This window comes from Hylobates moloch, unplaced genomic scaffold, assembly GCF_009828535.3.
Source record: "Hylobates moloch isolate HMO894 unplaced genomic scaffold, HMol_V3 SCAFFOLD_1, whole genome shotgun sequence".
Taxonomy (NCBI): domain Eukaryota; kingdom Metazoa; phylum Chordata; class Mammalia; order Primates; family Hylobatidae; genus Hylobates; species Hylobates moloch.
In genome coordinates, this window is record NW_026652276.1 from 161263417 (window position 1) to 161278545 (window position 15129).

General features: G+C 39.5%; 1 protein-coding gene across 15 annotated transcripts in view; it reads left to right on the forward strand.

Moving 5' to 3' along the window:
- Positions 1–15129, forward strand: part of ICA1 (islet cell autoantigen 1) — a 151422-nt gene that overhangs the window by 96832 nt on the left and 39461 nt on the right. For all 15 annotated transcript variants that reach the window (XR_009215718.1, XR_009215723.1, XM_058446910.1 and 12 more), the window contains 2 exons: positions 9393–9518; positions 10842–10940. Coding sequence is in view for 13 of the 15 variants with exons in the window: in XM_058446910.1 (XP_058302893.1) it covers positions 9393–9518; positions 10842–10940 (225 nt within the window). In the remaining 2 variants the exon portion in view is untranslated. The remainder of the gene's footprint in view (positions 1–9392; positions 9519–10841; positions 10941–15129) is intronic.

The following is a 15129-nucleotide window of genomic DNA, read 5'->3' on the forward strand; positions in this document are numbered from 1 at the left end:
TGCACATGTACCCTAAAACCTAAAGTATAATAAAAAAAAAAAAAAAAGAAGAAAAAAAAAGATATGGCTAAAAAATAAAAAAATAAAAAATAAAATAAAAAATAAAAAAAAAATAAAAATAAAAAAAGATTGTCTGCCCCTAATGCTTTAGCCAATAGAGAAGGAAGGAGACTTTTTCACTCTAGCTCCAGGTTCCGAAATCCTAAGGAAGGGCTCTGATTCACCCAGCTTTGATCAGGTGCTGTTCACTGAATTAGCCAACCACAGTGCATTATGATTAATTCAACTTGGGTAAAGATGTCCATCCCTGGTCTAGTCAGTGGAATTTGGCCTATAAAAAGGCTTACCACCCCCCATTTAAACCACATTATTAAAGTAAAGAGAAGAAAATTGTTTTGTTTGATTAATAATGCTTTTTTTAACATTTATTTTAGGTTCAGGGGTACAGGTGCAGGTTTGTTATTTAGGTAAATTACATGCCAGGGGGTTTGGTGTACAGATTATTTTGTCACTAAGGAAATAAGCATAGTAGCTGATAGGCAGTTTTTTTATCCTCACCCTCTTCCCACCCTCCACCTACCCTCAAGTGGGCCTTGGTATCTGTTGTTCCCTTCTTTGTGTCTATATGTACTCAATATTTAGCTTCCACTCTAAGTGAGAACATGCAGTATTTGTTTTTCTGTTCCTGTGTTAGTTCACTTAGGATAATGACCTCCATCTCCATCCATGTTGCTGCAGAGGACATGATCTCATTTCTTTTTATGGCTGTGTAGTATGCTGTGGTACATATGTACCACATTTTCTTTATCCACTCTACCACTGGTGGGTGTTTAGGTTGATTCCATGTCTTTGCTATCATGAATAGTGCTGTGATGAACACATGTGTGCGTGTGTCTTTATGATAGAATGATTTACATTCCTTGGGATATATTCCCAATAATGGGATTGTTGGGTCAAATGGTAATTCCGTTTTAAGTTCTTTGAGAACTCACCAAACTGCTGTTCACAAAGGCTGACTAATTTATATTCCCACCAGCAGTATATACACGTTCCTTTTTTCTGCAGCCTCACCAGCATCTGTCATTTTTTGACTTTTTAATAGCCCTTCTGACTAGTGTGAGATATATCTCATTGTAGTTTTGATTTCATTTCTCTAATGATTAGTGATGTTGAGCATTTTTTTCATATGCTTCTTGGCCATGTCTTCTTTTGAATAGTGTCTGTTTATGGTTTTGGCCTGTTTTTTAATCAAGTGGTTTGTTTTTTGCTTGTAAATTTAAGTTACTTATAGATTCTGGATATTAGACCTTTGCCAGATGCATAGTTTGCAAATATTTTCTCCCATTCTGTAAGTTGTCTGTTTACTCTGTTGATAGTTTCTTTTGCTGTCCAGAAGCTCTTTAGTTTACTTTGATCCCATTTGCCAATTTTTGTTTTTGTTACAATTGCTTTTGGCATTTTCGTCATGAAATCTTTGCCAGGTCCTACGTCCAGAATGGTTTGTCCCAGGTTATCTTTCAGTATTTTCATAGTTTGAGTTTTTTCATTTAAGTATTTAATTCATCTTGAGTTGATATTTTTGTATGGTGTAAGGAAGGAGTCCAGTTTCAGTCTTCTGCATATGGCTAGCCAGTTATCCCAGCACCATTTATTGAATAGGGAGTCCTTTCTCCATTACTTGTTTTTGTCGACTTTGTTGAAGATCACATGGTTGTAGGTGTGTGGCATTATTTCTGGGCTCTCTATTCTGCTCCACTGGTCTACGTGTCTGTTTTTGTACCCGTACCATGCTTTTGCCTTATATGCATATAGGCCCACAGAGAAATCTAGCCCTAAGAAGTAAATTGAAGCTTCTTTTCATGATAGGCCATTATTAATAATTACCTTTTATTGGTAATTAATAACACCAATATGCTGTTTTGGTTACTGCAGCCTTGTAGTATAGTTTGAAGTCAGGTAATGTGATACCTACTGCTTTGTTCGTTTTGCTTAGGACTTTGTTGGCTATTTAGGCTCTTTTTTTGGTTCTATATGAAATTTTAAAATAGATCTTTCTACTTCTGTAAGGAATGTCATTGGTAGTTTCATAGGAATAGCATTGAACCTGTGATTGCTTTGGGCAGTATGGACATTTTAACAATATTGATTCTTCCTATCCATGAGCATGGAATATTTTTCCATCTGTTTGTGTCATCTCTGATTTCACTGAGCAGTGTTTTGTAATTCTCACTGTAGAAATTTTTCACCTTCCTGGATAGCTGTATTCCTCAGTGTTTTATTCCTTTTGTGGCTATTGTGAATGGGATTGCATTGTTGATTTGGCTTTCAGCTTGGTTGTTGTTGGTGTATATAAATGCTGATTTTTTTTACAATTGATTTTATATTTTAAAACTTTGCTGAAGTTGTTTATCAGATCAAGAAGCTTTGGGCAGAGATGATGGGGCTTTCTGGGTATAGAGTATTATTATCTGCAAACAGGGATAGTTTGACTTCCTCTCTTCCTATTTGGGTGCCTTTTCTTTCTTTTCTTGCCTGATGGCTCAAAGCTAGGACTTCCAATGTTATGTTGAATAGGAGTACTGAGAGAGGGTATCCTTGTCTTGTTCTGGTTTTCAAGGGGAATGCTGAGAAGAAACATTTTTTCAATGAGGTAAGGATGTCGTTGAGGGGAGACCAAAAATAGATCCTGAAGTCTACTGTTGGCTGCCCACACACATGTGTGGTGCACACACATTCACTTACACAGACTTCTTTGCATAATAAAATATGAAAATTTCTTCTGCCATGCGTGGATGCATATATGATAAATGAAGTAACATAAATTGTTAATTAAAGGAAGTGTTAATTAAAGGAATTCAGCACAATTCTTGGTTATTTGGCCCTCGAGAGGTCTTGGTTCATCAGCCTCGGATGAAAAGATCCTCTTTTAATGAAGCCAAATAAATATCTGACCTTCTGTTTTGGGGTGTTTGTTTGTTTGTTTTTGAGACAGGGTCTTACTGTCACCCAGGCTGCTTCTGGAGTGCAGTGGCGTGATCACAGCTCACTGCTGCCTCGACCTCCTGGGCTCAGGCAATCCTCCCACCTCAACTCCCTGAGTAGCTAGGACTACAGGCAGGTGCCACGAGCCTGGCTAATTTTTGTATCTTTTGTAGAGATAGGGTTTTGCCATGTTGCCCAGGCTGGTCTTGAACACCTGGGCTCATGCAGTCTGCCCACCTCAGCCTCCCAAAGTGCTGGGATTACCAGTGTGTGGCACTGCACCCAGCCACCTTCTGCTTTTGAAGTGGCTTCAGATAGGCTGGCTTAGACTTTCTCTTGTGGCACCTGATTAAAGGCCAAAAGAAGTAATTGATATATTCAGTGATCTTAAAATTTTCCCTGAATGCAGGATGTTGCCTCAGGGGAAAATAGGGGTAAACAGATCAAGTTAATGACGGAGGAGTATTAGAGCTGATTGGGGAAAAAGGCCAAGGTTTCTGATGTGGTCTGAGGTGTCCATGAGAAGTTGATGTGAGTAGAACTGGCTGGTGGACAGGCAAGCTAGACAATAACATCAAGTCTGGGGTAGTCAGATACAGAAGAGTCATCCTCCACACCCCAGCATTCAACCCCTCACCAGGGTCTGCTTTGCCTCTTAAGTGTCTTTTGGATCACAGCAGTATTTTCCATAACCAGCATCACTATCCAAATCTAAACTACTGACATCTTTCCTCTTGACTCCAGATCTATTCTTTTTTTTTGAGACAGAGTCTCGCTCGGTCACCCAGGCTGGAGTGCAGTGCAGCGATCTCGGTTCACTGCTACCTCTGCCTTCCAGGTTCTAGCGATTCTCCTGCCTCAGCCTCCTGAGTAGCTGGGATTAAAGGCACATACCACCACACCTAGCAAATTTTTGTATTTTTAGTAGAGATGGGGTTTCACCATGTTGGCCAGGCTGGTCTCAAACTCCTGACCTCAGGTGATCCGCCCACCTCTGCCTCCCAAAGTGCGGATTACAGGCATGAGCCACTGAGCCCGGCCCAAATCTATTCTTATCTACCTTCAACTCTCTCCTTCAGTCCATCTCCCACTGCAGTGAGTAATCTTTCAAACTGAAAATAGGATCCTCTCTCTTCCTTGCTTAAAAGCCTCCAGTGTTTTTCTGCTATTCCAGGATAAAAATTAAAATCCTGAGCACACCAACAAGGCGCTGCTCCAGGATGTGCCCCAACTCACCTCTCTGCCTCATCTCATCCCACCCTCCTGCTCGTTCTGAGCAACCCAGCTACACTGACCTACTCTCAGCTCTAGGACCTGCCTTATTGTCCTCCACCCCACCACCCTTGCACACACTTTTCCCTCCAGTGGACTTCTCTCCCTCCTTGCATAGTTAATCATGCTAGTCCTTCAGAGTAGAGGTTGAGCACCATGTCCTCGGAGGACATCCTCTGGGTCAGATTCCTTGGTCAATCATTCTTGAGGGACTGTGTGGTTTTCCTTCTGAGCACCTCACTCAGTTCATAGTTACACCTTCGCTGATCTGAAATATACACAATGGACTATCGATTCCATTTGTGCCGACTGCTGCCAGCATATAGAAGATAGTAAGTATTTGCTGAATGAATGGATTTAAGGGCAGAGCTATCTCCTATAAGAAGATATAAAAATGAGAGTAGAATTGTTGTTTTATTTCGTAAGGTTAATGAAACTCTTAGAAAAATGCAAAACTACTCTCATATTATTGGTTGTAGAATAATAAAGACCTTTCCACTGGATAGAAAAGCCAGATTGAACTGAAAGTACGAATAGCTTTGGCTTCACCATGCGTTGTTCAATTTGGGGCTAAGAGTTAGAATTTCAGGTTAGAAGGACTAAGTACAGCGAAGTGCCCTGATGTTTTGCCAGTCAAATCATTGCTCCTTTCTCTGGTAAACTGAATTGCTGTGGCCTGAGGAAGACAGAACCCAGACTAAGGAGGCTCTAAAATACATGGCCATTAGACCAGGCGCAGTGGCTCATAGCTGTAATCCCACCACTTTGGGAGGCCGAGGTGGGCACATTTTCTGGGGTCACGAGTTCAAGACCAGCCTGGCCAACATGGTGAAACCCTATCTCTACTAAAAATACAAAAATTAGACAGGCGTGGTGGCGCAAGCCTGTAATCCCAGCTACTAGGGAGGCCAAGGCAGGAGAATTGCTTGAACCCAGGAGGCAGCAGTTGCAGTGAGTCAAGATCGCACCACTGCATTCCAGCCTGGGTGACAGAGCGAGACTCCATCTCTAAATAAATAAATGACCATTTCCTACAACTTGGAGAATAAGAGAAGATAGGTGGGGTAACAGAAATAAAACTAAGAAATAAAGGGTACATTTATTTGAGTGAAGAAAATTTTAAAAGGGCCTTGAAAACCTCAGGAGCTCCTCAAGATATTTATGTAATAGAATATAACTTATCTAGGGTTGAGAGGAGTAATAATCAAGACATTTGTCACTTAAGTGCATCTTGAGGCATATAAAATTAGACTGTTGATAGTGGCCTATGCTTGGCTATGTCCTTGGTGTTTTAACCTCAGGCTTCAGGCTGGAAATGTGTTTTCTAGAGCAGACATGGAGCACAAAATATTAAATGAACTTTGCTGTATTCAAAACGCCCAACAGTGTAGCATCCTCCTTGTTTGGCAGGGAAAGCGCTCAGCATTTGGAAACTCAGCAGTGCATTAAGTATTTTAATAATCATTGTTGACATACAAAGCATATGGCCTTTCAGAATCATTGGGTCAAGTGTTGAAGTTGTCTTCTAGGTTTCTAAAATTACCTTACAAAATTCAAACAAAATGAAATTAGGGTACATTTCAAACTACACTAATTCATGAGCTTTGTGTTATAAGCAAGTGAAATAAGTTTTCTCCTAAGATATAAGAGAATCTATGAGTAACTGATTATATTAATGTAAAGGAAAAAGCAAAATTCACACCCCTGCAGAAAAAGTTAATTTGCATTTCATTAGAAAATCTAGAGGTTCCATATAAGTAGGCCAGCCTTACGAATACCTTATATTTACTTTGTACCTCCTATTCATGCCTAAGACCCACCTCATATACGCCATCATTTCAGAAGCCTTCATTGTCTGTTTCCTTACAGTTTATATCAGTTGTTTATAACCACAATAATGCTGTGAAATAAGCAACCATAACACTTAATGGCTTAAAACAATAAGCATTTCTCACTGCACACAAGGCTATGGTAAGCAGAGCCATTCTCGTCTTTGTGGGCTCACTTGTGTCTGTGGTCAGCTGTGGGCAGGGACGGCCTCTGCTGATAATGGCTGGGCTCCCTCACGTATCTCAGAGTCAGCTGGTCAAAGACTGATCTGCTGGGACAACTGGTCTCTCCTCCTCATGTCTGTTGCATGCATATGTTTCTCACCCCACTCCAGCTGGTCAGCCCAGGCATATTCTGATGGCCATCTCAAAGAAGCAAGAGAGAAAGTAGAAACAGGCTAGCACTGTTTTGTCAAGCTTACAGTTTCAGTACATTTGTTAACATCCCATTGACCAACGCAAGTCACATGGCTGAGCTCAGAGTCAGAGTAGGAGGACACTACAGAGTTACAGGGCAAAGAATGGGAATACAGGGAGGCCATTAGTTAAGGCTTTAATGCCATCATTCTACAACCCCACCCCCACTCTGTTCCACCACCAGCGTTAATCATTTCCTTGTCTGTGCTGCTCTCTGTTCCTCTTAGTTCTATGTTTATAATTTCCCCATTCTATTGTAATATAGTGGCTAACTTGTCTGTCCTCCTTAAGAGATGAGGGGGTCTTTATGCTATGTGCATTCATTTATAAATATTTATTGACTCCCTGTTATGTGCCTCATTCTTTTACAGCTTTGTAGACACCCTAATTCCTAGCATTGGTCCTGACACACACCAGGCACTCAGTAAATACGTATTGAATGAATACATACTTGAAAGCTCCCACTTCCATGTGTATTTTCTTCCCCTTCGAAGGAAAAGGCTGAAGACAGATACCTTTCAGGACCCCAGTTGAGGCAGCCTTCCTGGCCAGAGCAACTGATGACCAACACAGGGATCTACAATGAACATCTTCCCCTCCAGACTCCCCCACTTCTGCACTCCAGAAATCAGGTTTTCTTTTTCCTGCCTTCCTATTCCTCTCAAAGGGAGGCAGGAAATCTCTAACACTTACTCATCCCAGACTCTTTTTATAGTCAGAGCTCCCAAGGAATTTAAACTACTGGCTCTTTGCTCCACAGTGGAGAACTGTCCAGCTCATGGTATGGTCAATTTGAAAGGAACTGGGTGGCTACTGTTCTTTGCTCTTCCCAGATCTGTAGACCAAGAATACAGAAGAATTCTTAGGACAGTTTTGACATAGCTATAGACACAAGATTCTATTCATACAGAGTATTAATTCTTTCTATCAGTGTAGTGTTCAATGTATTGCCTCATTATTTTCCAATTCCATAGAATCCTTCAGGGAAATCTTGTATTTCTGGGTAGAATCATAATTCTGAGCTTCTTGATTTTCCAGTGAGTAGTCTAAGTTGCTTAGGAGGCAGAATAGCATGGCTTTGGAGTCAGGCCGGCTAATTTAGAATGCCAGCCCTGCCCATGAGTAACTTGCCTTGATGAAGCCTCGCAATCCTCATCAGTAAGAGACAGTGATAACAGCAGCCAACACAGAATGATGCTGACATGTAATAAGTAAATTGTATTCACTGTTAGATTTAGTATTATTATATAACATCCTATAATTTTATACATTGTGAATATGTTCATATTAGTGGTAAAAATGAATGTATTTTATATAAAATGATCTATATATTTATTTTTATTAGAAAATAATATCATCACTTCTTAAACTACTTTAAAGGTTATACTTTAAAATGCATGCAAATACCTCACCTTTTGCAATGGCCTGAAAAATGTCTTTATTCAGCCAACAAATATGTGTTCAGTACCTGCTTTGCACCAGGTTGCTAGGCAATATAATGATGAACAACATAGACATTGTCCATGCCCTCCTGGTATCCTGTGATGAAAGAATTATTGTTAATACATCAGTGTTACTTCCAACTCTCAGTAACCTATCTAGTATCTATAACTTTACGATGATCTGAGATAAATTAATATTTGAACTCATCACACTGAATGCACTGAATATGTACAGCTTTTTATATGTCAATCATACCTCAATAAGGTGGTTTTTGAAAAATTGGCTGGTTTTCTCTAGCCAAAATATGATGTGTTGACACTATAGATTGAAGGAAGCTGTAATTTTAACTTCGTATTTTTTTTTGTTTTTTGGTTTTGTTGTTGTACGTTTGTTTGTTTGTTTTTGAGACAGGCTCTCACTGTCACCCAGGCTGGAGTGCAGTGGCACAGTCTTGGCTCACTGCAACCTCCACCTCCCACACTCAAGTGATCATCCCACCTCAGCCTCCCCGGTAGCTGGGACTATAGGCGTGCACCCCCACACCTTTGTTGTTGTAAAGATGGGGTTTCACCATTTTGCCCAGGCTGGTCTCAAACTCCTAAGATCAAGTGATCCACCCGCCTCAGCCTCCCAAATTGTTGAAATTACAGGTTTGAGCCACCATGCTCAGCCTTGACCTCACAATTTTCAATGCAGCTGTATCAAGTTGTAAAACTTTCTATTTTGTTATGAAATAATGTGTAAAATAGATGTTTCTGAATCTTTCCCTGACCTTCACTCCATCCCCGAATTCCTGTACGGTTCAAGGATCGGTGGAGGATTACTAGTACACATTACTCAATAGTAAAAAGTTTCATCCATGGGAATAGTTTTTTTAGGCTGTGTCAAAATTCCCTCCTACGGGATCTTAGATTGGATCCTGGAACAGAAAAAGGACATTAGTGGGAAAACTGGTGAAATCCAAATAAAGTCTGCAGGTTAGTAAATAGGATTGTATCAATGTAAATTTCTTTGTTTAAACAAATGTAGCATGTTCTATAAGATGTTAACATTAGGGGAGGCTGAGTGAAGGGTATGCAGGAACTCAGCTTCCATAGACTGTAGGAAAACGATGGAGCAAAGCTGATTTCCTCACCACCCTGCTTGTCTCCAGTCTTCTCCCAACCATGATCAGTTTGTGAATGCCTTGAGAAGAACAGAATTTTAACATTGACTAAGAAAAATAGAATTAGGATGACAAGTGTGCTATAAAATCATAATGTGCACTACCCTCATTTGGCTCCTTTGGAGGTACAGAATGGATGTTGTAACATCTTCCCATTTGTCTGGAATTTTCCAAAGTGTTTTCATATATGAAAGAGAAAAGGCCTGCTGTTGGTCTCATCTCACCTGCAAATTTTACCTACTTAAGGGTCAGGGTGATTCAGAAATTCCTCTTTATTTTCATAGGTACAAACACAAGTGCGCCTTGCAAAAAAAAACTTTGACAAATTGAAGATGGATGTGTGTCAAAAAGTGGATCTTCTTGGAGCAAGCAGATGCAATCTCTTGTCTCACATGCTAGCAACATACCAGGTAACAACGTAATGTTTATTGCAGTAAACCAAGGATGGCACAAGGTTTAAATAACATTAAAATGGTGTTTGAGCTAAAAGTAAGCTTTGACCATTGTGAAGTTCTGAATGCCTTTCCATAATTTCACTTCCCACATCTCTGCCTTCTAGGGTCCTACAGTTTAATCAAACCAAATAGTAGCTATTCCCTGATATACCATAATTTCCCACTTCTCTACATTTACTTATGGGGTCCCTTCTACCTGGAGCGCCTTTCTCCTCCATCCGTGCCTTTCCAAATTCCATTCTTTTTAATGTACCAGACAGAATGTCACACCTCTTTCAGTAAGCGTCCTCTGAACTCACTTAGCATTGTGTCTGTCCATCTCGTGGCATATCTTTCTCATCAGGTTGTCAGTATTCAATGCATTGTTTTTGTTTCCCCTGATAGCCTCTGAGTTCCTTCCGGATAACACTGTGCATCAACAATGCTACTGAGCACCAACTGAGGGCAGGATGCAGAATGCTGGATGTTGTAGGAAATATAACAATTAAGACCAGGGCCAGGCACAGTGGCTCTCGCCTGTAATCCTAGCACTTTGGGAGGCCGAGGCAGGTGGATACTTGAGGTCAGGAGTTCGAGACCAGCCTGGCCAACATGGTGAAACCTTGTCTCTACTAAAAAAATAAAAAAATTAGTTGGGCGTGGTGGTGGGCGCCTGTAGTTTCAGCTACTTGGGAGGCTGAGGCAGGAGAATGGCTTGAACCTGGGAGGCGAAGTGAGCCAAGATCGCACCACTGTACTCCAGCCTGGGCGACAGAGCGAGACTCCATCTCAAAAAAAAAAAAAAAAAAAAAAAAAAATTAAGACTAGATTCCTTGTCTTCAAAGAGCTCAAAGTTTAGGAAGAATCTGGAGATAGTGAAGTCTATTTTTCTATACCTCTAGGACAGAGCAGAGTGTGCTAAGTGAAATAAGTTCTAAGAAAGCCAGTGACAGCTTAAAGAGGGAGAAATAGAATCAGCTAAGGGATCGCAACAATAGATCGTTAATTATTTACCCTGGGTTTTGGAGGATGGATCAGATGAGAAAAAGAGAATGGAGAGGAGAAAGTCCCAGGTGGTAGGAGCAGCGTGAGTTCTGGGAGGCAGCATTTGGGGAAAGAGGGAGGCATTTAGTTTGGCTGAAATACAGAGTGTAAATGGGGGCATAATGGGAAACATGGAAATGAGTTAGAATCATGCTTTAAAGAATCTTCAAAGCTACAGAGAGTCATACTTCCCTGGGGCCCAGGACTAGAACTGGGCATTCAAAACATTAATAGCTTTACTGTCTTTCTTTGCAGACCACTCTGCTTCATTTTTGGGAGAAAACTTCTCACACTATGGCAGCCATCCATGAGAGTTTCAGAGGCTATCAACCATATGAATTTACTACTTTAAAGGTATGGAAGCTAGAGAGGCCACTAGAAAATCTTGAGAAAAGTAAAGTTTTGTTTGTATCACAAGCAAAGTCCATTGCAGAAAGCATCATTATTCCAGGACTCAGAATGCTGAAAAGAGAACTATGCCCCCAGCAGAGTCTTTTTCTTTTCTTTTTCTTTTTTTTTTTAACTGTATCAGGATTCAATACAATGAGAATCTACTGCAATCCAAAAGCACAAATTGAACCTTGAGATACATGTTCCTGGGAGATGAATTGTGGTGAACTTGAGTCTCATAATTGGTCCTGCTCCTTTAAAATACTTGTTTGACGTTGCTAAAGGGGAGATTGTACAAGTCCCATAAACTCAGTTACTTTTAATTATTATATTCAAATATCCTCACTTGAGAAGGTATCCTCCTTTCCTCCCTTCTGAAATGTATCATTTTATTCTAAGAGTATTATCCAACATAAAATTGAATTTTTCTGCAAGACTACAGCAATATTTTCTAATTGAAAAAGCAGTATTAAACTCAATGATTTTTCATCTCAGAAGGGATACATGCACAGTGTCTGATTCTCAGTATTGGATCTGCACATGGAGTGTTTTTCTCTCTAGTGGTTACAAAGGATGAATGCATATTGAGATAAAGAAGTGATTTTGGTTCCAAAAGGATTTTAAGAATCATGAGAGAACAGTGGGTACTTCATTGCCAGGTCATGTCTTTGAAAGAAAAAAACGAGGCATGAACTAGCTAAAGTTCACCTTGAACTTGCCTTGCTCTTTATTGTTCAAGCAATTTGTATGTGTTTCATCACATTGCTTGACAAGACATTAAAACATTAAAATGCAATTTTTTTGCCTTAAATCACTTTTTTGATTTTGAGATGTGTATAATGTCACTGCATATATACAGGTACCGAAAAATGCTTTAAGACCCTGGCCCTTAAAATGAAGGTTCCAAGAGGAACCCAAGAAAGTCCACTCACCTTGTGCTGCACCTGACCTGGCTCCAGACAGGACACCTGGCCAGAGAATTCGTTCCTCATTATCCTCTCCCAGCTGGCCACCGCCCATTGATTGGCACTAGCTGGCATGTTGCATGGTGAATGCATTCAGAGTGAGCACTGTTTTTCTCTGTCAACTATAAGCACTTGAGGGGAAGGACCTTTTATTTCTTATGTATCCTCTTTTGTCCAGCCAAATGTTTTGTACACAGTGTGCCCTCAGCCTTCCCCTTCACACTGGCAATGTTACCATTGTTGGTAGGGGCTTCATCATCTCTGATTTACTGCACCTTCAGAAGCAGGCATTCTGACCAAGGCAGGTTGGTTAAAAGTATAATGCACACTATTCACAATTCTTATACTGGCCTGAGCAAAATCCCATGGATTTTACTCTTTGATAAAGCAGAGGCTTTTAGGGTTTAGGGCATGAATGTGCATCGGGTTTTCTTTTATATATCACTTCAAAGGTTATCTGTCTTTTACAAGACAACTGTACATTACATACACCAACCAGTTGGAAGATGAAATGATGCCTATCCCAAGTATAATTCAGAAGAACTTCAAGCATGAGTTAGTTGCATATAAAGTACAATGTGAATTCATGAAATTGAAGTTGTGCCACAAGCATGGAAGAACCCATATGTGTATCCCTGGCCTCCTGTGCTGAGAAAAATATGGCTCCTTAATTTTTGCTACGACATTTATCCTGCAGAGAGGATCAAGCTGATTATGTTAGAGCATTTCTGGGCAGAGAATTTAGTGAAAGTTTGACAGCAGTGATTCAGGACATACTTACAAATATTTTGGGCAGATGACTATCTGTTAGCTTTTACATCCCGAGAGCCTTCCTTAAATTATGGTTTAAGTAATAGTTCATGGTTTAATTGTAATATAATCTTAGTAGGAGTAATAATATATCTGTTAAGGTATAATGATGGTATGGTAATATTAAGAATAAATATTCAGAAACCAACCAAATAAACTGTACTTTTGTTCTTTTGTTACCTCTCTAGAATGGTATTCATCTAGGCTTTCAATAGTGACATATTACATTAGAATCTCAAGCTGATAGGTAATTATTAGGTTGGTTCAAAAGTAATTACGGGTTTTTCCATTACTTTTAGTGGCAAAAACCACAATTACTTTTGCACCAACCTAATATTTTTCTTTATGTGGACTCAAATATGATATAATGGAATCCTGTTATGACACAACTCACTATTACATCAATATAAGTATGTTGCATATTGTTTTGTATGCCACAAAACATGACGATGAAAGCCATTAATACTTTATGTATCACAGTAAAATACAAGGATATTGTGTGACTTCCCAACCCTCTTGCACCAGTATTTTTCATACATGTCCTGTGTTTATAAGATTTGTATTTTATCAAGTCATCTTTTAATATATATAATTTTATTCTGAATGGCACTCTGTGTTGATAATGGCCATTTTGACATTTAAGTAAATATTTCCACGATTAATTTATTCTGTTGATTTACCTAAGCAAATAGCCCCTGAAATGCCTTTTGGGACTCTGACTGGAAAGAAAACATTGTCTTTAGAGAGGGTTGCCAAGCTCTGTTAATGAAAAGCAAGCCATTTGTTTTCTTTGCTTCAGGGTGTATTCTGAGTGTGTTGGTAATTGTGCCATTGCAGCTGTATTTCCTGACTGTTAGTTTTATGCTTGATGAAGGATGATAATTAATGTGTTAAACACTCGGTGCATCCTGTTTGGAGGGACAAGTTTTTTGCTACAGAATTACAGAGATATAACTCATGCCCCAAGAAGTACAAAGTTTTACTTCTACTGAACCTTTCTGTAAGAAATATAATTCTTTTACAAAATAATTTTATTATAAAGATGAATTGAGTATTCACCTCATACTTGAAAAATATCCAAGTGACTGTTGTGATATTTCGTTGTAATGTTTTATGTGACAACAAATATTGCTTTTTTACCCAAGCCTGATATAATTATATTGATTCTACTTTTACTGACATATTCCTTCATCATTTTAATTTTTTTATAATAAATAGATTTTTGTAGCATTTTAACTTTATAGTTTAGCTTTGAAATTTAATATTTAAAAAATTTTAATCTGATAATTATAACAGCTCAAGTTTAAGGCAGAGAAACTATCTTCTAAGTGGTTTCCAATGACAAAAGCAATTCCCTGATCTTGTATTTTCACACAACAAACATTTATCAATTCATTGAAATGTTACTACATATATATATATATATTCTGCATGAGTTGTAATTAATATATTTATTTTATATTGATGCTAAATCATCTGGGACTATCTTTCACATGGTAGAAATTATTGAGTCATGGGGCTAGGAATGGAATGTTACTAGCCAGGACTTGAAAACATGGTCACTTTTCTAGAGAAAGTAACTTAGACTAAGAGTTTATGGCATTTTAAAATACTGAATGAAATTCTGTCTTGTTAGGAGAGCAGTACCCTATCTTAAATTACCAACAGTTATTGGATGTGGTGGTCTTTGCTTCATCTTTCGAGGATGTCATTTACTTTCACATTTCTCCACAGATCCAGAGCAGACATTATCAAGGGGGAAAAAAAAGACCTCATAAGTAGAGTGACTTTTCCCTGGAAAATCTGACATGTATCAGTGACCATTTTCCCTCCATCTGGCATGCTGGCAGCAGGTTGAGTTGGGTGTCGCAGTGAGCGTTGGGCCCCTCGCAGCAGTGGACATACTCATCCAGGGGCATGTCCTCCTGCATTTGTATTTTTAAGGAGATCAGAGTGCCTGTATTTAATGAAAATGGCCAGTAGTAAAGTGGATTCCTGTGAGATGTCTCATTCCAGTGTTTTTGGAGGAAAGCCAGTTTTTTGACTTTGCTCTTCATTTTCTCTGGTTTTGTGATAAAACAAAGTATGTAAAAGCACAAGCTCTGGAGCCAGCCAGTCCTAGCTTTAAGTCTGGCTCTGCATGGTGGTGGTAGTGAGAGAGGTGTGAGTGGTTGTGAAAGTGGTGGCAGTGTTTGTGTTGGTGATGCTGGTGATGGCAGTGGTGGTGACAAAGGAGGTGAAAGCAATGGCAGCAGCAGTGCTGGAGGAGGTGGTGGTGGTAGTGGTGGAAGAGGTGATGGTGGTAGTGGTGGGGGTAGTGGTGATGAAGGAGATAATGGTGGTGGTAGTGGTGGAAGAGGTGATGGTGGTAGTGGTGA